The 23495-nt window shown below is 37.9% G+C and overlaps 1 protein-coding gene across 3 annotated transcripts in view; it reads right to left on the bottom strand.

The window, feature by feature from the left end:
- Positions 1–23495, bottom strand: part of FAM184A (family with sequence similarity 184 member A) — a 60789-nt gene that overhangs the window by 2355 nt on the left and 34939 nt on the right. The window contains exons 10-16 of one of the 3 annotated variants that reach the window (XM_054393122.1): positions 13081–13293; positions 11602–11755; positions 11104–11231; positions 8873–9057; positions 8226–8372; positions 4114–4231; positions 3349–3453 (exon numbers count right to left, since the gene is read on the bottom strand). In XM_054393122.1, the coding sequence (XP_054249097.1) occupies positions 3349–3453; positions 4114–4231; positions 8226–8372; positions 8873–9057; positions 11104–11231; positions 11602–11755; positions 13081–13293 (1050 nt within the window). The remainder of the gene's footprint in view (positions 1–3348; positions 3454–4113; positions 4232–8225; positions 8373–8872; positions 9058–11103; positions 11232–11601; positions 11756–13080; positions 13294–23495) is intronic. The other 2 variants (XM_054393123.1, XM_054393124.1) reach the window with 2 other exon arrangements.

Genomic DNA, 23495 nt, shown 5'->3' with positions numbered 1-23495 from the left:
TAAGGCAGTTGAGACAGAACTGTCATTCAGTCTGTTCAACCTTTCATGTTTACTTAAATCTTTCTATTTGGTTTTTGTTTGTTTGGTTGTTTTTTTTTTTTTCTGAGATCAGCAGAACGGCTCTGCTGTCAAATGTAGTAACAGCCAATCTCAGTGACCAAAGAAATTAAACTCTCCAACGTTTCACCCCATCACTGAGGCACATATTGATAACTGGAACATGGAACCTAGACAAGCAGCTACATTTCTTCTACAGCAGTTACAGCCTCGTAGTCAGCCATCATTTCACAGCACTGACAGAGATAAAAAGATTATTGTCCAGGAATTCAGTTTCTTGCAGAAGCAACCCAGGCTTCCCACACTGCTATATTTGCCATTTCTAACCACCAGATGGCACAACAGAACATTTTTCTTAATCCTGTCTTTACTGAGAGGATTTCAAGGGACTCCAAACACTGACGAATTTTATTTTTATATCACTTTTTAACTCTCCATAACACGTCATACAGTATTTATCCCCTCTACTTTTATAGACATTTTCATGTAGAAGGAAGCTTCAAATAATTCCATAGCCTTTTAAAAATAGCTGTGTTGACAGGACTCTGTGTGTATTTTCTGACTTCTATCAAACAGTCCATGTCCACAATAAAATATTAATATTTAAAAAGCCTTACTTCCAAAAATAGGATTTTTTAATGAATGGATTCCTTTATTCCCATGAATTATGTATTAGTTGAATATATAATAAACACTTCCATTCAGTTACATATATGCAACCCTAAGAAAGCAGCAGGGGGGGGGAAGAAAAAAACCTGAAGGGATTATGAATTACACAAATTTGAACTAAATAAAGTGAAAGGCAAGTGGAATCTCATGTTTCTGTATCACATTTTCCAGCTGAATTCCACTTGAGACAGAAGAGCTGCTCCATTCAAGGGCAGGCATGAGATCAAACAGAGACACAAAGTCCTATTGTTTGTTTGAACTTTCTTCTCTTTAGCTCTCTACTAGCTGTGATTTCGTTGCCTGACCTCTCTAGTGCTGGCAGATGCAAATGCTACTAATTGTAGCCACACTGGTGGGGATGTTTGACAAAATACAATTACCCCCCTCAACAATTTAGCAGAAAGCTTCAATACAAAAAGAAAAAAAAAAAGTCTTTTTTAAGCATCACAGACAAAGCTCTTTAGCTGCAGAGAATTAAACTAAGATTGTCCCATGCACTTTACTTCTGTAGTAGCTGAAATAACATTATGGTGGAAAAGGTCATTTGGTAGAAGTAAGCAGCTGTGTGTAAAATACATCTGGCAAGTTAATATACACTCTAATTGAAGTGGTGTGAAACATTGTAGTTAAATCTGTGTGCTTCATAGGTGGCTCATTTCTGGGAAATCTCTATTATTCACAGTGCTTAGAAAAGTACTACAGATTGTGTCTTGTTCTCTATTAAAAAAAAAATCTTTGCTTCTGAAGCAGTCAAATATGAAGAGACAAAATAGTGTGTATTGTTTCCATGAAATTCATGCAAAGTATTAAGAAACTTCATATGTAACAATGCAATACTACACAGATCCATTGCATAAATAGGAGAATCTGTAATACATACTGCAATGGGTCTAATTTTGCATTAATATGCAAAGTAGTAACTCGTAAGTTTTGTCTTTTTATTACCAAAAAAAAAAGAGAATGAGATTTTTGTTTTCTTTGTAATTCATTCTCCAATAACACAATACATGCTTGGACAAAATAAAGTAACATAGTCCACAACTTCCAAAATGAGACAACAAAACGTTCTGGTGTACAAGACACTTCTAAAGTCTGAACAATTTGAAGTGATAGAAGCATATTATAAAAATATATGAATTATCACTATGGAAATATGCTGAAGCACTTTCCCCAAACACTTCAGATTTCACACAAAACATAAGCTTGTATACTTGATGGTTACATTTCACATCTTTACAGATGAGTGGTTCAGACAAACTTCCAAAAGTTTCAAACAACCTTTATCACAAAAAGAAAGCATTCAGATTGTGTCTGGCAGTCCTGGTATTGTCTCTACTGGGAACAGACTAAGTTCTTCTCTGCTATTATGCATAAAAGCTGGGCATCTGCAGATAAGACTGTGAGAGCTGCTGGGCTCCTGAAAAATGTAGGAAGATCTCGAAAATTTGCAGCAGTTTGTGCAGAAGTAGGAAATGCACTGATCTGATGTGAACTACAGTGAGGCTTTGCTAAATAACACAGCCTGGCCTCATACAATGGAGCCAAACCTCCTCTCAAATAGCAGGGACTGGACCTTGATCACTGAAGCTCTCAGGCACCTGAGCTGCTCATATTGTGCACCTTGGGTTACCCTCTGCTTCAGAACCTTCCAGAGTTGTTCTCCTTCTAAACTGGGACAAATCTCTTCCCTTTCCATGCAGGTGAAATAACCTATCAGCTATTATGAGGAGGAAGGAAACATCAGAGGACTTAATTCTGATTCTGTGTGATCTGGTACAGGTGACCCTGCTCTGGCACAGGGTCCCTTTCAGCCCTTAACATTGTGTGTTCTGTGAAGGCACCCTTCTGCAGTCTGTCTACATTCCTCATGAAGGAATGCTGCTGGGTTTTGAAGAGACAGACTATGCCTGCTGGTAGAGTAGCCTTCCCTGGCTGCTGTTCAGCAGGATGGAGAGAACTGGAAAAGGCTGCTACTGGAGTGTTTTCACTCGTAAAGGAGGTGACAATAACTGAGAAGGCTAAAGACTGACTTGTGTCTCCTGTTGCCCTCACAGTCCATACCTGCTTTGTCACTCCATTTCTCCAGTATTATTTTTCCATTCAGGCTCATTCCATGCCCTTTTCATTCTCTTTCCCTTCCCCTTTTCATCCTTACTCTATTCCTTTAGTGACTCCTCTCCCTCTACCTTTCTAATGGTCTTCCATCCTGAGCACCATCTGAAAAACGGAATTGCCCTTGCACTTTCCAAAATAACCAAGAAAAATTATGGTTACAGGTGTCAGTCTTCTCTATTACATGCTACAGTCCTGCCCCCTGGTGCTTTTCTGCCACTTTTCTATTTTGATTTTGCAGTTCTGTGAGATTAAACTGGTTTATGTCATACATGTCTAGCAAAACAGGGCAACAATATCAGTGGTTCTCTCAACAACACAAAAAGGAACAAACCTACACAGAGATAAGTAGAGACAAATGGAAAACTATGTTCCTTGTTTTGAACATGTCTTTTAAGAGTGATACATGTACACATGTAAGCACACACACATACACAGATTTCTTTTTTACTGTATCCTAAGTTTAAATTTCTTTTTCTTCACTTTAGCAATGAAGTCCATGGAACATACCTTCACCAATGGATTAATAACACCAACATTAGGGCTTGCATTAAACATTTTGTTGTAGTTAGTCTCCCTGTTAACTAGCTCCAGCTGATAGAACTTTTTGTCTTCCTAAAAAGAAGAACAAATAGAAAACTTCTTTTTATGCATTTTCAATCAGTTAGTGGCCAAATCTGCCTACAAAATGATCTCTCTTTAAAAAGAAATTAGTACCTCCAAATATTTCAATTTATGTTTAAAGTTTCATATAGTATTCTATGTAACAATCTAAATAATTTCTATTTATGCAGTTCTGATGTGGTTCTATGTTCCTGAGAGTAAGCATAACCTAATGGAGTATGCAGTGGGACTCAGTATAGTTCATGTCTGATCTCTAATTAATTTCAATTTCCTCATTCCTTGTTCTGAATCAGCATCTAATCAGACTAATCTGAATTTGGGAAGCTCAGTGGATCAGGAAATCTGTCTGAGAAACCTCAAAGAAGAGACTACTTCTTGTATGGCTTATATGGCTGGCTTCTTCCAGGACTGGAGACAGGAAACATGTGGTCAAGGTCATACTGAAATATTTTTTGTAATCATGTGTTATGCTTGATTGTGAAAAACTCTTCATATCTAATTAGTTTTACTACTATGAGTCAGTGGAATCACAGGAATAATGTGTTGAAAAATATGAATAACATGGTTCTTTAAATACATTAAAACCACTTTGAATTAGATTAACTTTCATATCTGTCAAGATATTAAACCAAGAGAGCATAAAAGTCTTACAATCAGTTTCTTTATGAGTTGGTCCCGCTCTGCAATTAGGTCTTTCAGTTCTGAGATAAGCTGTAAATCTTCTGGTCTTGATTCTCTGTTTTTATACTTTTCTTCCATTTCTTCTAAACTTTATAGGAAAGAAGAACACCCCCTTTAGCCTGAGCCAGTGTTCAATCATAAGTGAATACTCACATCTTTGATCAGCACAAAAGAGAGTTAAGGGAGTGAAAACAGAAGATGACTTTATCTCCTTGAAGTAAATTAATTTCTGTATTACCATTCAAATTCAGCTAGTTAAAAAACAAAAAGCCCAACCCCCCCAAAAAACTATCAACAATACCAATAACATTTGCTCCAATAACTACTAATTGGGCAAAATTCTAAAACCTTCACATCCTTCTTGTGCATGCAGTACTAGGTGTTTGCAAAAAAGCTTCCTGGAAGACAAAAGGAATTTAAGGCATTCAAAGCCATCATATGGACAGCAAAATTACAGAAGACAAGGCTAGGATTGATCCTTCTATGAAATACAGGGACTACACAGCTTTACACTTCATCTTAATGTAATTTTTTAAAGGTGGCTATTCACTTTCTTGATGAGGAAAACAAACTCCTTTTACTTTTTATAGATGACTACTCTGAATAAAGATGCATGCTTGTGAGACTGGAGAAACTGGACAGACAGACAAGGCTGGCACCATCTTCCTTAGTTCATGTAGAACATACTGGAGCAAAGTTATCCAAGAGAGTGGAGACTAATAGGTAACTAATTCCTCACCACAAAATCAAGTTAGTACCACTGATGAAGATGAAATAAAGCAATGAGCTGCAAAAGAAAAGCAGTAACACTTGGATATTAGGATAGATGGATTAAGAGAAATGTAACAAGTGATAAACATTTGGAAAAAAAAATAGGAGGAAATTTGAAATGCCTGCTGGGAAAGCATTAAAGGAGAGAAGTGAAATAAGCCAACTGAGAAAGACTGCATAAACATGCTTGTTTCTCCCTAAAGAACAAGTTTTGAAGACATGACTACTTCAAATGTCTCTTTGAAACATCATCTAATGCTCATGATACTAAACATTGGACCAAATGAAACTACTAAAATACCTCTCACATATTCAGCCCTCTTGTAGAATAGTGAAACAAGTTTTAGAACAGCTTCAGAAAATGTAAAACTTAATGAAGAAAGAAATTAAAACAAAACAAAAATCCCAAGCAAACCCTGAAAAACCAAAAATCCATGAATTTAAGGTGTCAGCTCAAACTTCATTCCACAAAGACACCTGGAAGTTAGACACCTCTGACTAGGGAGAAATATTTTACCTTCAGAAGCAGCTATGTGATTTTTAGTTTGAGTGCATCTGAAAAAAACCCAGTTCTTATTAAATTGTATTTATAACCTTCAAATCAGAGGAGATTACATAATGTATTTACATAAAACATTGTGAATGCGAACATGACTGGGTTTATTTTCAGAAAAGGCACCTGACTCAGCAGAACAGAAATATGCTCAGCTGGCTCAGTTTGTGTTTAGACATTTCTGCTGGGTTCAGCTACTGTGGACAGATCCCCAGAGTGCAGAGCACACTTACAGCTGTAAATTTATTTTCAGATATTTCAGATAACTGGGCTTTTTCTGGTTCAAAGAGAGAAAATGTAATGTAAAGACTCTAGCTGTAGAGCCTAAATAGTGATACTTGCTCTCAATCAGTGTGAGAGAGATTCTCCATTTCATGAACATCCATGAGACTGTGCTTTAGGTGAGGCTGAATCTGCAGACAGATACTTAAGAAAGAGCTGCATAAAACTCTCCTGTTTTGTTGTTGGGTTTTTACAATTGGCTTCCCAGCTTCAGTGTAAGCAGAGAGAGAACACACAGAAAGCCAGGTCAGGACACCCTGACCTACTCCAAGGAGTAGTGGTCAACAGCTTGACACCCAGATGCAGATGGGTGGCAAGTGGTGTCTCTCTGGGGTCTGTGCTCAGACCAGTGCTGTTTAATAGCTTCAGCAATGACACAGACAGCTGGATCAAGTGCACTCTCTGCATGTTTGCAGATGACACCAACCTGAGTGGTGCAGCTGGGAAGGACATTCAGAGGGACCTGGACTTGAGAAGTGAGCACATGTGAACCTTATGAAGTTTAACAAGGCTAAGGGCAAGGTTCTGCACTTGGGTAGGGGCAGACTCCAGTATCAACACAAGATGGGTGATGAAGGGATTGAGAGAAGCCCTGCAGACAGGACTTGGGGGTGCTGGTGAAGGAAAAGCTGGACATGAGCCAGCAGAATGGCTCACAGCACAGAAGGCCAACATATCCTGGGCTGCATCCAAGGCAGCATGGGCTGCAGGTTAAGGGAGGTGACTGCCACTCTATTCTGCCCTGGTGAGACCCCCCACCTGGAGTACACTGCCTCTAGCTCTAGAGCCCTCAGCATGAGAAGGATGTGGATCTTTTGGAGTGGGTCCAGAAGAGGCCACAAAAATCATCAGAGGGCTGGAACATCTCTTCTGTGAAAAAAGGCTGAGAGAGCTGGGGTTGTTCAGCCTGGAAAAGAGAAGACTCTGGGGAGCCCCTGTTGTGGCCTTTCAATACTTAAAGAGAGATGGGGACAGACATTTTAGCAGGGCTTACTGCAGCAGGACCAGGGCTGATGGTTTTAAACTAAAAGAGGATAGCTTTACATGAGGATAGAAGGAAGACTTTTTTTTACAATGAGGGTAGTGAAATACCAGAAAAGGTACCCAGAGAGTCAGCAGGTGCCCTATCCCTGGAAACATTCAGGGTCAGGTTGGATGGGGCTCTGAGCAACCTGATCTAGTTTAAGTTGCCCCTGCTCACTGCCAGGGGGGTTGGACTAGATGACCTTTAATAGCCCCTTCCAGTACAAACCACTGTATGATTCTATGATCCTGGATAATGTTTGCTGTTTGTAGGCCAGTGGCTGCTTCCTTGCAACTCTAAGCTGAGCAAAACTCGGAGTAGGAAACTAACTAAATTCAGAAAATGTTAGGATACTGAAAACCAAACAAGTTAACAGGAGGAAAAGTTAGGGTAAATAGTTCCAAAACCTAGTTCTGGTGGGTGCTCTTCAGCTTGTTACTCAAAGAAGATACAGGCAGTAAAGAGGAGGTAGTTCACACCTAATTTACTGAATGGCAAGTTACCACACTTTTCAGGTCACAAGGGTGTGCACTAGACATGCTAATGAGGGAGTAAGAACTAGAATTTTACACCCATCTTCTTTGAAGACAATTTCTAAGTGCATGTTATTCGGAAAGAATAGAATTAGATGCATCTGCTTTTTATTGTCCATTTAAAAACATATACTTTAAAAACTTTTCTATCATGTAGTTCAACCCAATTGCTTTCTCTGCCATCAGTCTTTTGTGCTGCAAATACAAATCCCTCAGTGACAACTTTGTGTCAGGAAGCTCTCAATGTGCTCTGAAACCTCAGCCAGAAACCCTGATGGAACAGGATACACCACAGACACAGATAAAGAAGGTAAGATGTAGGAGACAAGAAGACAGCACCTAGACAACACATTCCTAGAGATGGCCTAACCCCAGGTGGCATTTTGACTTGGTGTTATGGGTTGAATTAGATCCCCCCAATAAACCAGTACACTTGGAGACACTCTAAGTATTCTGTAATTGCTATGCTCATGTTATGCTGATTTCAGACACTATTTCTCCTTCTGCTGGCAAACCTAAAAACGTTTGCCTCACTCATGCTACAGTCAGACTTCCTAGTGGCAAATATTGTACTGTTTATAAACTTGCTGAAGGAACTCCTGTGTTCTCAAAAAAGATGTATTGAAGTTTGAGCAAATAACGTTTGAAGTAATGTTTTCTCCAATCTTCCTAAGCACCACAGAGATTTAATATCTTTCCTACTTGAAATTCTTCAGTCTCAAATCCCTAACGATCTATTTCACTAAATTCCTTATAGAATTGTGTCTCCTAAAGAATGCAAAACTGGGCCCCTTACTTGACTGAGATTTTCATACATCTGCATCTCTGCAGTATCTCCAGCAATTTATGGACACCAGAATAAACTGTTCACTCAAATGCAGCTACATAGACATTTTTTCTTTAACACAACAAAACTTACGAAAATTGTAAAGCCGAATTAATTTCCTTGAGCAGCTCTTGGGTCTTATTAAAATCTGCCAGCATGCTTTGTTTCTCTCTGATGTGATCTGCTGTCAAGACATCCAGCTCTTTCTCATGTTTCTTGCTTAAATCTTGCTCATGCATCCTGTTTAATTTATTTTTTTGTTAAAAAGAGAGTTATTCTAAAAGCAGACTTGTTTCTTCATCACTATTTTCTGCCATGCTTCTAATAACTATTAGAGAATATCAGACAACACAGAAGGAATTACTGATTCATCAAAACCCACTGCTTTACTGGCCTCCAATCTTCTAGCTTATTTCATGGGAAATGCATCTCCTTTAATGCTTTTTTAAATAAACCAATGTAATGAATTATAAAAAAAAAAACAACACCACCAAAAACCAAGACTTGAGTGGACTGTTGCTGTAATATGCCAAAATATTATCTCTGAGTGGAGCTCAGCTGTATGGTTACATTCACTAAGTTTATTAGCAATGGGCATAGCTTTTTTTTTTCTAAAGCAGACTAAATGATAAAACATCACTTGATTGAGAGGATAAATTAAAAGCTACAAATGGTAATTCACATATTGTTTTACTCAGGAAAACAAAACCTATCCGAGTTTAGAGTGGAAAAATTCATACCTGATCTGTTGGTTGGATTCACTACGTATTCTAAGAACTTCTTTCCCTTTAAACTCTAATTCCTTGGTCAATGCACTTATATTTTCATGAAGGTGCAGAATCTCTTTGTCCAGTTCAGATATATGATGGTCTCGGTGTCTCAGTTCATCTTGGAGATCTGATATTCGGCACAAAAAGTCTTTCTCCTATGATACAAGTAGCAGCAGCAAAATATTTTAGACTCTCAGAAGCACAATATTTGCTTTTGGAAGAGAACAGCTGAGCACAGCTTCCATTCAACAGTTTTTGATGCTGACACAAATGTTGTTAAAACTGAGGTGGTTTTATTGTGCACAAGTACAAATAACGAAGAAATCAAATTTCTGGAACAAACTGCTTTCATTTGGGAGAAAAATGTAAAACCTGTCATTGCCTGTTTGTGTAGCTCAGCATATTGTCCCTTTGCCCACACATACTGCTAAGAACCAGGGTGCTGGGCACTTAGCATTTTTCTACCTTTTCAACATACAATATAAAGAAACATTTTTCCCCTTTCATCCCCATAAATGGAACAAAAAGGCACCAAGAAACAACAATTCAGAAGTCTCCTCTCATACATATATATATCTCATAGCAGAACACATGCTAAATAGTATATATACTATTTATATTATGTCCAGTATATCAATAAAATCATCCTTTCTGCATAAGAAATTCCAATACAGTTAACAACTGAGAAACTCATCCAGAACCTATCCTGGTTCTAATACTGATTCTCCCCAGTTTAGAGAAAGTCTGTAATAAAATCAACCTTTTTCAGAGTTCTCCATTTCCAGCAGTTCCACTTCTTACAGGTTCACAATAATTAATGACCATGTAGCTTGCACAGATAGAAAATCAGCAGATATTTCAAAGCAGTTTTATCTATCACTGTACTTTGTGCTTTCATGCATACAGGAAATACAAATACACAAATTTTATAGGACATCTTTAAGAATAGACCTTTAAAAATAGCCCTCTACCTCCCAACAGAGAGACTGTATTAAAGTTATAAGAAAAAGCCCTGGAAAATTTCTATCCACATTTAAATATTTCAAATATAACCACCCTGGTCAGACCTCTCTGCATCTACTTCAGCTCTGATCCTCTGAACTAATGAGCATTCTAGCACAGGAAAACACAATTTAACTGCTTTGCCCTCAGTGTAAATAAAGCTTAGTACAATGCTCTGCTCATCACAAGGCCACAAGTACATGGCATTTGCTTGGATCAGACACTTGCTCTTGTAATTAAAACTCCTGACATCTCTTTTAGATGTCTTTTTCTAGGTTTAACATGATTGAAACTGTCCTCTTAAACCCTGCAAGGTTCACTGCTGACAGCACCACAATTTTGCCTCCAGTGCCCACACTTTCAAACCAGCAAGGAAGAGAAAAAGAAGGGCTGATCTTTGACTGTGTTGGCTATATCCAACCAAACATGTTTTCTCTGTTAATGTATTTCTAAACCCACTCCCCCTCCTTAGTGCTGGACTATCAGTAAATGAATCCTGAAAAGCCTATTGTACAGCCAAATATAGAGTCTGGCTTCCTTTCAATAGAGATCAAGTTTTGAATTTCTAGTTACTATTGAAAAAACTGACTGTGTACAAGGTAAAAAAAAAAGGTAAAAGTGGATGAATCAGTTTGCTGCTGAAAGCAAAGGTAGTCAACAGCAGCTTTGGGATTTGTGGGTTTGGTTTGGGTTTTTTTTGAGGGGGGGAGGTTGTGTGTGGTGTTTTTTTAAGAAACAGTCACAAACTGTTACATTACATTCCCTGCTTTCATTAGATGCCAATTTATCTTTTTCAATTTGGCTCCTCGTTGGTTTGAAGCAAAGGTTTGGTTTTAAGCAACCACTTCTCAGCCTTCACTTAGGCTTCAGAGAAACAGGTTTTTTCTTTTTGAGTTGTTCTGGTGGCTGAGGATGGGTAGAATTTTGTGAGAATTGGCACTTTCCTCCCAAGACAAGCCAGTGTGCTCCCAGACAGCTGCACACTTCTGAAACTGCCTTGACATGGAGACTTTAGAAGGCTTCCAATGAGGTTTGTTGAAAGAAGCAGCAGCTAAGCAGAGAAGTTTAGGTAAACTGTCAGGGATGGTGCTGGGAAGGATTACATTTGTGGTTTGTGCACAACAGTTTTTGCCTCCAGCTTAGAGAAAACAAATACAGATCAGGCAGTTTCACAGTCAGTTGCCAGCAATGGCTCTTACCTGTCGCCTGCCAAGGTCTATGCTTCTTTCCAGCTCCATTTTAGCAGCTACCAGTTCTTGTTGATGGTTGTGCCTTAGCTGGTCAATGGCTGCTGCGTGTTGATGATTTAGCTCTGAGCGCAAGGAAGCTGGTTACCATGAACAAACAAAAAAGTTTAGTTGGCAAATGTTTGCATTGATTAGCTCCTTCAAGTACTGCTGCTGACCTAACACACACTGTTCACATCAGCTAAGCAACTGTGCTGTCATTTTACTCCTGTCACTTCCTGAAACAATTCTTCATCATGAAATTTGGTCACTTACCCCTTCCAGAAGCAGTTAAGAATTTTCAGAAGTGAACAGTTTTAAGCTTACCTGTTAAAGCTTATACTGATTTTAAGAGGAACTAGGTCAACACTGAATGACTGAGATACACTACAGTGTGACAAATCCACACACATATATCCATGTAGAAACAATGCTTTGGGACCTACTTGCCAATCTGAAAACACTCCATACCTAACATTGCTTTTCCTTCATCCTCCAGCTCAAATCGTAGAGTCTGAAGCTCCTGTTCCATCTCCAGTTTGAAACCTTCCATGGCTTGTTTATGTGTTTCCTTCAGTGCATGTAGTTCTTCAGAGTGTTTCTGCTGTAAACGTTCTTCCAATTCCTATGGAATCAAAATTGACAAAACATTTTCTATACCTGCTTAGGGAACGTAAAACACATTACACAATAAAGAACTGGCAACAAAAAGCAGGCACTGCCATACCCTAGAAATTATTACAAGTGCACAAATAATTGCTCAGACTTTATTCTCTAAGAATTTTTTTTTTTCAGTGGCTGATACCCATGCACAAAAACTGAGTTCTGCTCACAGCTAGAGAAAAAGAAAGAAACCCAATCTATGGATATTTTTTTAGGCATGTTTTTTTTGACAAAAAAGAGTGGTCAGGCATTGGAATGTGCTGCCCAGGGAGCTGGTTGAATCACCAACCCTGGATGTGTTTAAAGTTCACTTAGATGCAGTGCTTGGGTATATGGTTTAGGGGTGAACTTTGTAGAACAGGGTTATCAGTTGGACTTGGTGATCCTGAGGGTCTTCTCCAACCTGAATCTTTCTGTGATTCTGTGATATTTACAACAGCAAGCAGCATGATAAGGTACAAATCCATAGATGGGTCTAGGGTGTACATGAAGGACATCTGGTGATCTTTGCTCCTCAGTTACATCCCTGTTCATTCCCTATAGAAGTGTATGGTGCAGAATGTTTGTGGTGCACATCATCTACTTTTCATTTCAAACAAAAGGAATCCACTTTGTGCATGCCAAGATCAGTTTGTGAAGTGAACCAGAGTACTCAGCTGGGACAATGGAAAAATTGCAAAGGTATAGTCTAGATCTGGACTTTAAAATATAAGACACTTAAAAGTACCATGCACTGCCAAAATTTCAATTTTTAAAGCTGGTTTAGTCAAGTTTTTGAAAAAAGTATGGGGTGTGACATTGTTCTGGACATGAAAATTATCTTGCAAGTTGCAGAATGTCGTTTATGCAATATTTAAAACAATGAAAACATAAACCACACTACAAAGTGGGTCCATTTTTAGGAAATACATTAAAAATTGTGAAATCAAGTTATAATGGAAAATTCAGACAAACCTGTTTTGCATTAATGTTATGGACAGCAATGTCAAACTACTGTGTGTTGATAATTATATATATATTTAGATTTATATAGATATACAAATAGACATATATATGCATATACTGTTAGAGTATAAAGCAAGGCATGAAACAATGCCACTATTAGTGATGATTTTCCATATGTCTTCATCAGATTTATCTGGATAAAAATGCTTCTGTAAGACATCATCTGAAAAGGAAATGTGGTTGTTTGTGCAGATACTTTTCTTCATTAACTCCAGCTGTGTAAATAAATTGCTAAAATGGCAACATTCCCTACAACAATTTGGAATATCTATATAAACATGCCTTTTGCTCTTGCTCTTTTGTTTCTTCCATGTTTTGAAAGGCAAGGATGTGTGCTTCCTGAAGTGATTTATGCCTTTGCTGATGCTCCTCTTCTAATTCCTGGATCTCCTGAGTCAGCCTCTGTCGCTCCTGACTGAACTGGGCTTGTAGCTGTTGTAAAGAGCTCTGTGACTGGGAAAGCTGCATCTCCAGATTCTGCTTCAGTAAAGAGATCTAACCCACAACAGAACAGCAAATATCCATTAGTCATTAATACTTACATCAACTCTGAGAAGAACATTCAAAAGAAGAAAATACTTAGAATTTTAAAGCCAGAAATTAACTAAAAGTTAAGCAATGTTTTCCATCTACAGTATCTCTTAACTCAGAAAAAGAATAATTATATTTAAGTAGTTTGTAAGGATTATCACATCTGTCAGTTCACACTACTGCACTGCCTATAACAAATTTTTCATAGCCAAATTATAAAAAAAATACTTCTAGGTTTTGTATAAAGATCAATTAAAAAAAAATGACACTATCAAGGTCTGAAATCAAGCACTTCATTGTTAAGACCAACTATTCTTCAGGGCAAGATTACATCAACTATGTAAGGAAAATCCTACAGCTGATAGGGGAGGCTAGCCTGTGACATCTAGATGGACTGATTCTTGTGTCTTTTGATATGATATGGTCCTATCTGACTAGCAGTTTTCTCATTTAAATAGAAAGGGTAGCATAGCACTACATGTCACAAATAAAATGTTACACCTGATGGATTCTCCCCTCCTTTTAAAATTTTTGTTAGCTCAGCAATACACTGAGAGGGATTTTTCTGCTGGTTTTCAAGATTTAAGGTCTGAGCAATCTGAGTCACAAACACTCACATTATTAGAAACACATCATTTTACAAATGGTGCTTTTCACCCAACAAGCGTTTTAATACATTAGAGTACACTGTGCTCCTTGAAAAAAATCCCATCAATCTTTTTATAATAAGGTTATATTTCATTCTTCACATCAGACAGCACCTTTTCAGACTGAAAATACAAAACTTGCACTCCCTTTAGAGCCAAACATGAGAGTGATTCCCTTCAATTCTGGAAACAAGATTTAGCAGAAAGAATTTTGCTACACTGACCAAGATCAGAATCAGCAAGGATAACTTTCAAGCCGCAGAGCATTACACAAAATTGTATCATAAATGGCAGCCTGTGTTGTTTGATTCTGCATAGCTTAAAATTAATTATGCCAAATTAATAATGACATTGCACATCAATTTTTGGATTTACAGAACATTAAAAGCCACCACTTAAAAAATTAATAGCAGCATGACAGGGACAACTTGCAGCATGATCATTATTATTGGGTGTATTTTTTCAGAAGGGCACAGCTTAAGCAGATTTGAAAGAAAACAAAAAAAGCTATACTTAAAGGAAAATTAGCACTAAAACAAAATAAGCAAATTAATTTGAATGAAATGAGCACAGCTTCTGCATTTTAAGTTTACCAGGTCTTTGTGTCTGGGCATATATATTCTAGTTTCTAAGTACACGGTACCAACAGTATTTTACTTCAGATACCCCTGAAACAGATCAGCTCCAACCGATGGAATATAGTGAGGCCTACACTACTTTCTGTAATGTGAACCACACATGTAAAACCTTTTACCAAATGCATTAAGTATCACAAACAAATTGTACCGTGTCAGACCAAAGGTTTGTCTGTTCTCCTATTCTGCCTCCAGAAATGGCCAGTCTGTGTTACTCTGGGAAAGCAAAGCCAAGGCATAAATATAAGGATCTTGACTCTGAAGTCTACCACCATCCAGCAATTTTTCTTAAACCAGAAATAGTATTTTCTGGGGCAATTCATGGAAGAAATATTAATTCAATACAACTACTATCTAAATCCATAGAAGCTTTTAGTATCCCTGGTGTCCTGCTGTAAGTTCCATGTAGATGTGCAGTATGACCTCTAGCTTGTGCAATGGAAAGGAGTCCAAAGAAGTTTCCTTTGTTCTGCTCATGTCTCTGTAGATTTCCACTATTTCCCTTCTCACACCCTCTTTAATACTTAGCAGTTTTGGTTTATTGAGTCACTCTGTGTGAAAGCTATTTTGTAGCTAACATAACATTTCTCCTGACTTGCCTCTTTACTACTATTTTAAAGATTTTATGATTAGGAGACCAAAACAGCATAAAATGAGAGCAAACTCTGAGATTTTCTAGGGGTTTATATGGCTTCATGTATTATGCTCTCTGTTTCTCTCATATATTCCTAATGTTCTATTTGCTTTTGTGACTTCTACTGAGCACAGAGGTGAAATTTTCATGGAATTATTTATTAGAGTCCAGAAACCTAATCTCTAGCTGTAACGGGTCAAGGTAAGGTTCATCATTTTACATCTGCCATTTTATTGCCAGATCTCTTGGCTTTTTACAGCTATTCCATAATTCTTCAGTCAGTCTTTGTCCTTCCCACCACGAGTAACTTTTTTATAAGCTGCAAGCCTTTGCACCTTACTTATTCATAAACAACCAGCAAAAGAAATTGTGTTGGACATCGCTCAACTCAACAGCAGCTCGAATGACAACCTACCTTCACTGTGCTAACACTGTACTCAATACTTGTCTTTCAAACAGTTGTCTATCTGTACAAAAACTTCCCTCTGAGTTTCCTCAGCAGCCTCAGATCTTCTTGGCCAGTCTGTTTTAGCAGACCATGGCCATGCTGGTCAGACAAACTAATAATGCAACCTTCTATTGTATACTTTCTCTTCAACCCTAGAAACTCACTCCACTGCTGCAGTTAGCCTGCACCATGAAATGAAGTTCAAACTGCCTCTCATTTAAGCTCCTGCTCCAAATTCTGATATTCTCCATATAACATTTATAAATATTTTTAGCATGGGCGAAGAGCTAAGCAATTTTTTTTCCTCATTGATTTCTTGGATACGCAGAAAACTTTTTAATTGAGATGACCAAGAGAAGTCTGACATCTGGCCAGAAAGCCACCGTAGAAGTGATCAAGGAGTACCCTTCTCAAGAGCAGTTCACACTTACACCAGATTAACATGGCTGCAAAAGCACAGTCTGAAATAAGCCAATGTCTGGAGATGCTTACTGGCATCAGTAGACTATACAGAAAATATGAGGATTAAATGATTCTAACAAGCAAGTCAGATTACTATGTTCCTAGTAATGAGATTTTTGTTGTTGTTGAAAGCACATAAAACATTAAAAATTTGTTAGTTATTTTTAGAAAAGCATACAATTTTGAGCATTATTTTGATTATCCAGTACATATACTAATACTCCTAAGAGCACCTTTCTGAAAACATCAGTGCCTCCCCTTGCATGTCTTGGGAGCATTCCTTCAATACTCCTGTGTTAAGGATTCAAAAGAGAACAGCTCTCAACACTATTCTCTGAACTTCCAATTCTTTTATCCAAGGTTTTCTACACATTAAAAGCATTGCTAAGAATTTAAAAAAAACAAAACCAACCCAAAACCTAGAAAGAATATTTTGGCTACAATTACAACTTGCACTGCAAAACTGCAAATGATAATACAGCATCAATCTCATGCTTTGTAGAAAGCTCTGCGATACACATTTGCACTGCCCACAAGCTTGCTTGCTTGAACAATGACATAAAAATGCTGCTTGTATTATGACCATGTATGTAGTGCTGAATGGGCAGTGACATAAACATTGACACAGATGAATGGATGCATACAAGTACACAAGCTTTTGATAACTAGCAGCAAATGTTCTCCTCTCAAATATGGCCATGTATTCTGCTCCATAGGCTAAAGCTCTAAAGCAGTACCACAGGATATGCAGATTTCTCAGTGCAAACATGCCCTCTTCACAAGCTGTAAGTGCAAATCACTTACATTGCTGATAGATTTATGCAAAGCTTCACCGAGACAGTGCCGCTATGAAGGAAAGATCACAGGAATAAAGGGAAACATTCAGAAATCAACTAAGTGAAAGAAAAAGGGATAAGGAAGGGAGAGTAAAACATAGAACATTAATTATAATTTGGTCAGGGAAAAATAAGTTGAAAACTATCTGGAAAAAACATATGAATAGGTTGCTTTAACTCAGCATATAAACCACTGAACACAGAACAGAATGAAGTGTCTCCCTGTGATATGCTTTGAATATACAGGGCAGCATTATCTCTTCAACATAATGTTACTATGTCTTCATGTACTATGCAGCTGAACACTTTTGAAATGATCCAACTGTTTTTTCTTCACCTTTATGGCAGATAATTGGGGAAGAAATCATTAAGTACACCAATTTGCATTCCTATTAGAAAAGATGTTACGAAAGGACTCAATCAGCAGTCAGCTGTGGCTCTGAAACATCACAAGCATATTAAACACATCATATTAAAGATCAAATTTCACTGCTAAAGGGCAGAAAACTAATTTAGACTGAAGACAGATTTATATTAACACACTTTTATTTTTCTTAAACTTCAGAACAAGATGGGTACTCTTCCTGAAAGTCCCCAGTAAAAATTGACTAATGTACCACTTCACTACTCTACCACTAATATACCCCAACTATAGTTGACTGCTAATGAAAAGCAAAAATTTAAGACTTATTACCAAGTACATGTTCCATATAGAGTATTATTGAACATACAAATAATCCACATCATTCATATACATATATAAATATGGCTGTGTGTTTACATACATATGAATGGTGTAGACAGGCACACACAGAGGTACACAACAGTCATCAGAAATGAAGTGAGAACAATTTCAAATCCAACATGACCAATTTCCCCTTTTTGGCACAGGTCAGTCAAGAAGATGGCTTTCTTCAGGGGGCAGCAGGTATTTTGACACCAGCCTGGAAGCCTGTAGTTGGGAACTTTTAGATAATGCTTTATTGAAACACAGACAGAATAAATGACAATTTATTCTCCTGCATCTCTAAAAAGACATGTCATAAAAAAAATCGTTATTGTAGAATATTCCAAATTATCTTATGAAAATTGCAGAGAGCAGCACTTTTCTGTGCAAGGGGGTAGCAGCAGGAAACACCACACTGGAGAGGATGACAGACTGGCCTCTACCAGCTCCCTTTCCAACACTGGCTTTTGACAGTGCCAGTCTGAAGAAATCCACCTATGTTCTGAGCTTCCTTCCACATCTGTCTGGTTTGTTTAGGGGGAAAGCTGTTAAGAGAAGGAATGATCTCTGATATCACTGACATTTCAGTGTCAAACTACATCAAGACCTGCCTTTGGCATACAGTTTACTGAATTTTCAATGTAGTGCTGGCAACAGGAATTGTGTAATACCTGAGACCCTAACTAGAAAAGGTTCAGCTTCATCTGTTGTATCAAAGCAGATCGAGATTGCTGTGCAGCCTTTGCCTCATTCTATGAACGACCTCCAATAGATGCTGCTAACCTTTCTCAGAATGGCCTCCAACAGATGCTGCTAAAGCTTTCTGAACAAGAAAACCTACATGCATCCATCAGATGCTAGTGAAAGACACTATTTTCTGAGATGCCTATTGAAGAAGTTGAAGAGAACTCGAGCATAAGCTTATTTCATCCAGCTAATAACAACAACCACCCCAAAACGTTCCCCTGAGAGAAGTCTTTGGTTTGAAGAGGAAGCCTTGATGTGTCAGCAGATGCTCTGTCTCTGGTTGTGCAGTGCTTATGTGACAGATGACTCTGCAGAGATTTGGAAAGCAGCTGGTTCCTACTACAATGTTACATACTTGGCTTCAGGCTTGTGACATGCTTGGAATCAAAACAGCTGCAAAGTTTGCCTTCTTTGGCTGGTAAGAAAAAGCAGTGTTCAGAGCCCCTTCTCTCTCTCTCAAAAATATGTTTTTTCATGAGGAAAATTAAATATAAAGCATTCTGAAACATGGAACTGTCTCTGGGATCTAATTGATCTTCATTTCCTCCTGGGTCTGTAGGAACCTCACAAGGTAAGGTACTTGAAAAAGGCAGAGCTCTTCTCTTTTCCACTTGTAGAACTCTATTAAACCATTAGGCAAAATATGTAGTTACTTAAACCATTTTTTACCTTTTTGACTTATGGATTATATGCTTTTAAGCTGACAAAGTGCAAGTTCAATGGTCAGAAGATAAATAGGATCATTCGAGTCTCCTGGTAATTTTGGAATGGTACTAGAGTTTCATTTCATTTTATTTGTCATAATGCTGTCAGGACATTAAATATTATAAATGCATGTTAGCTAATCTTTCTTGAAGCACAAAGTTATCTGCCAAGAAGAGCCCTTAATCTAGAATTTTATTCAGCTGCTGGATATCAAACTAGTGTTGCCCCACCTGGTAAGTTATATCTCATACCTCCCAGGGTCCACTGTTTTCATTGGTTTTGAACCTGTGTAAAAGCTACATAAACAAATATAGTCCAGGCTAAAAGTAACATTTTCAAACTAGTTTCTTGTCAGTCTTTATTTTATATTTAAGGGAGTTGAGGATTAAAATTTTATTTTGGGAACAGTATTACCATTTGCTTTGGCTTAGACCTCTATGTACAAGTTTTGCAAGAGTAAACTTCACACAAACTATCAATTATTTTCTGATTTGTGCATCATTAATTACAAATATATTAAATCCATTAAATACACTGTATTAAAAATTTAATGTTTTTCTCATCCATTGACTGGTACAATTAAGAAGTCCTTCAGTCTCCTCCTTACTATCTCCAAACACTGCCAAACAAAAATTGGTCATGTTCAATTCTAATTAGAAGTTTGTGATCAGATAGACAAGTTTCTTTGGAAGATATAACTTCAAACATCAGCCTAGATATATTTTTAAATTTAATTAAACAGCACTATGAGAGGGGAAAAATTAAATTAAGAAGGAACCAAGAGAGAGAAAAAAAGAAGGCCAGTGACATATTTTTTACTAATGTTAGCATCAAAGCTAACATTTGTTAATATTCCATCTGCATCTCCCTGAAAATACTTTGAAAACTCCAATTTGTTTTGTTGCTTTTGTTTGTATTGCTGAGTAGCTCTTCATTGTAAATGGTCTTTAATGAATTTCCTCTGTTACACTGAGAATCTTTTAAACACAGAGTAAAACAACGAAGAGAGGGCAGTATGGGCTGAATGGGGTCACCATAATTAAAAGCTCAGAAAAAGAGACAGTACAGCTGAAGGTTAGGCTTTTGTTTTCACATTCAAGCTTCAGACAGAACTACAATGAGCAGTCAGGAAAGAACAAAAGCACCACCACCACCTTCAGAATCACATTTCTGCACAGAACAGGGAGTCCAGAACAAGGGGGACACTTTGAGAAGTAGCCAATCATGCCACAGGGGAAGCACCCTCCACAGGTGGCCCCCTGGGGCTTCAGACACTGCATGACAAGACTATTCACACACTCAAGTCCAACAGCTTTTGACTTGCTTAAAGCATAGTTTCCCCATTCAAAATACAGGAATGCTCATTTTTGCAAATCAGTGGTGAGTGGCAGGATGTACACAGATACTGGACTTAGACAGAAAGTCCCACAGCTCCCCTGATTCTGTAAGTCCTGCAGGACTTGCAGCACAGCCCCATTAAGAGCACAGCTTTGAGACTGCAGTCATTTCTGCAGGTTCCTGAGAGCTCAGGAAGTGGTGCCCCTTTGGAAAAGCAATGAGTATCTACAGCTGAAAGAAGAGACTTACAATCTTAGCCTAAACTGCATTCCAGGTACTCCCCATTCTTTGCTCCCTCTTCAGTGTGATTTTAAAATTACTACTATTATTTTGGATTTCAGCATTTTAGATTTCCAAGTGCTTTTTAAACCTAGCCCAAAATCCCTTACCATCCACTAGATGTCATGGTAGCCCTACTAATATTACTGAATGCAAGAATGACCAAACAGAATTAGAGGAAGGTAACTCGAAATTTACCTCCTCTCACTTTCTGACAGATAAGGATTTGAACAGTATGTTCAGGACAGTATCAAGTGAAAGGAGACAGAGAAAAATGATTCTGTGCTCAAAGTCAAGCTCCCTTCTTTCAGAAAATTTACAGATGGTATGTGAAGATTATTTCTTGTAGAAATTCCCAGCATCCATTCAACAGCAAATCTAAAGCAAGGATTAGCCAGGCTGTGGAGTAGGCAGTAACCCTTGTGCTGGGGATGGAAAGCAGCTTTCCTGATTCTCCTGATGTGGATGTGGATGCTTGTCAGCTCTGTGATAAGCACCTCCACACAGGCACACGAAGATGAAGCACAGGCTGCCATGGGCTGCAGGCCAGTAGCAGCTTCCAGTCAGCCAGGGCAGCTGACCTGAGTTGGCTCACGGATGTATCCCACACCATGAACTTCACACTTACTCTAGAGTGGGAAGTTTGCTGAGGATTGGGGCATTCTCCAGCTCAGGCTCCTCCTGACCCTGTTGCTCTTCTCCTGCACTTGAGGACTGCATTCCTGTTTATTGCGACTGCTGTGCACTCACTGGGCTGAGTATAACTTTGTGTACTTTATATTTACATTGGTAGGAGCTTGGCTGTTTCATTAACTCCATTTTCATTTCAACCAAGTGGTCATCTTCTCCCCCATTCCCCTTCTCTACTGCTAAGAGGTCACCCCAGACCCAGGCTAAAACACAGAGAATTCCGGGGCCGGGGGTTCAAGGAGGACTTGGAAATTTTCTGAAAATTACAGTTTCAATGCCTAAATGAGAATGAAGTATTTATATTTTGATATAAATAAAAAATGTGTTGTATTTACTTTGACAGTTTGAAGAGGAACAAATGTCAACAAGAAAGCCTCTACAACTTTTATTTTTTGTCCTTTGCAGCAGGAAATGCAAACAACATCTACCAAAATTTATGTAGTATGCTTTTGTCCATTCTCACAGTATTATTTGTAATATTTCCATTACCAGATGTGGTAAGATACTACCTTTGTGTGTGAAAATTCAATAAAGTTAGAAAGCAGAGTGCCACACATGTTTGGTCATGTCATATCATGAAGATACATAAGAATGAGAAAAAATGACAAAAACATTTATTTTACTGGAAAATGTTTTACTGACAAGGAAGATAGGAGAAGCAATATTTGCTCAGATACAGCAAAATCCATCCACAGGACACTTGATTCAGCTTACAGAAAGAAACATTTACCAGCAGAAGAAAGGGCTAAAATGAGTTCAAGTCTTAACCTGTGTGTTCCAGTGCCTATGGAATTTTTAGACTGATGCCTAGGAAAATTTTCCTAGGAAAATTTCAATCCACCACAGTGCCCAGAACTGAAGTTTGCACAAGAGGGAGAAGCAGAAGAGAGAAAAGATTTCTGTTTTAAACAGGAAGACTGCTGCCATTTCGTCCATGCCTGATGCCTTCTCAGCAGTAAAATGTTTTCAAGCAAAGTGTTAAAAGCCCATTACACAGCTAAGAGAAATGGAAAACAGCTCCCACATCTGAGTTCACTCCATATTTCATGAAGAAACTCTCACATGGATTGACAGAGAAGCACTTGGTAAAATTTACAGGAAAAAAGGAAAAACACTTCCTTTTTATGCCTTCTAGAATCTTTTCTTGGATCAGAGATAAGAACTATACTCTTGGTCTCTAGACTTCAGTCTAGTTAACCTACCAACCACATGTAACTGTGGATAGGAAGTGATGCTTTGCAGCTGTCAATGTATTTAAGCACTTCATCAGCTGAACAGCCTTTTCTCTCAAGGCAATTATTTTACTCATAACAAGGTTATACTGTTAGAATAACAATAACCCTACATGAATTCCATCAGGCCCACTGGGCATCACTGGTATCAAAGCTAAACTGTTACCTCACTTTATGTAAGAGCTAGAGCTCACTTTTCAAATGTGCAACTACTAGAAAGAAGAAATTTGCAGGTTGGTGTAACAATATAAAGGAAAAACAGAACAACAACAGAAAAACAACAAACCAGCTTCCTACACTTCTTGGACAGATTCTTTTTGATTCAACTTAATTTTATGATTGAAAAATTGTTGCCATTTACAGCTCTACCACTTCATTCACTTTTTGTGGCATCAGCCAGCAGCATTCCAAAATGGGCATGCTCTGCATTCTGTTTTTCTATAGTTTATCTACACTGTGTCACTTATCTCCATTAAATTAATCCTGGTTTTGGGGATTTTGGTTTTTTTTTTTCATTGGCTTTGATTGTTTAGATTCTTTTCTCTCAAAAATTTGCTCACATAACCATTCCTACACTCCAAGTTAGGTGCTGCATTTCTTTGTAGCTTGTTTTTCAATCAAATCTGAGATGCATCAATACAGATTAGGAACTTATGCACCCATATTGATAAGCATTTAATTTCTGAATAGCATTTACACAACAAAATAGTAAAGTTCTATGCACTCTCAACACAAAGAGCAGATGTACACCACATTTTCTGTCAAGTTAAGAATTTTAAAATTATT

This window comes from Indicator indicator, chromosome 27 (genome assembly GCF_027791375.1).
Source record: "Indicator indicator isolate 239-I01 chromosome 27, UM_Iind_1.1, whole genome shotgun sequence".
In the NCBI taxonomy this organism is placed as follows: domain Eukaryota; kingdom Metazoa; phylum Chordata; class Aves; order Piciformes; family Indicatoridae; genus Indicator; species Indicator indicator.
This window is presented reverse-complemented; position numbering and strand designations above follow the sequence as displayed.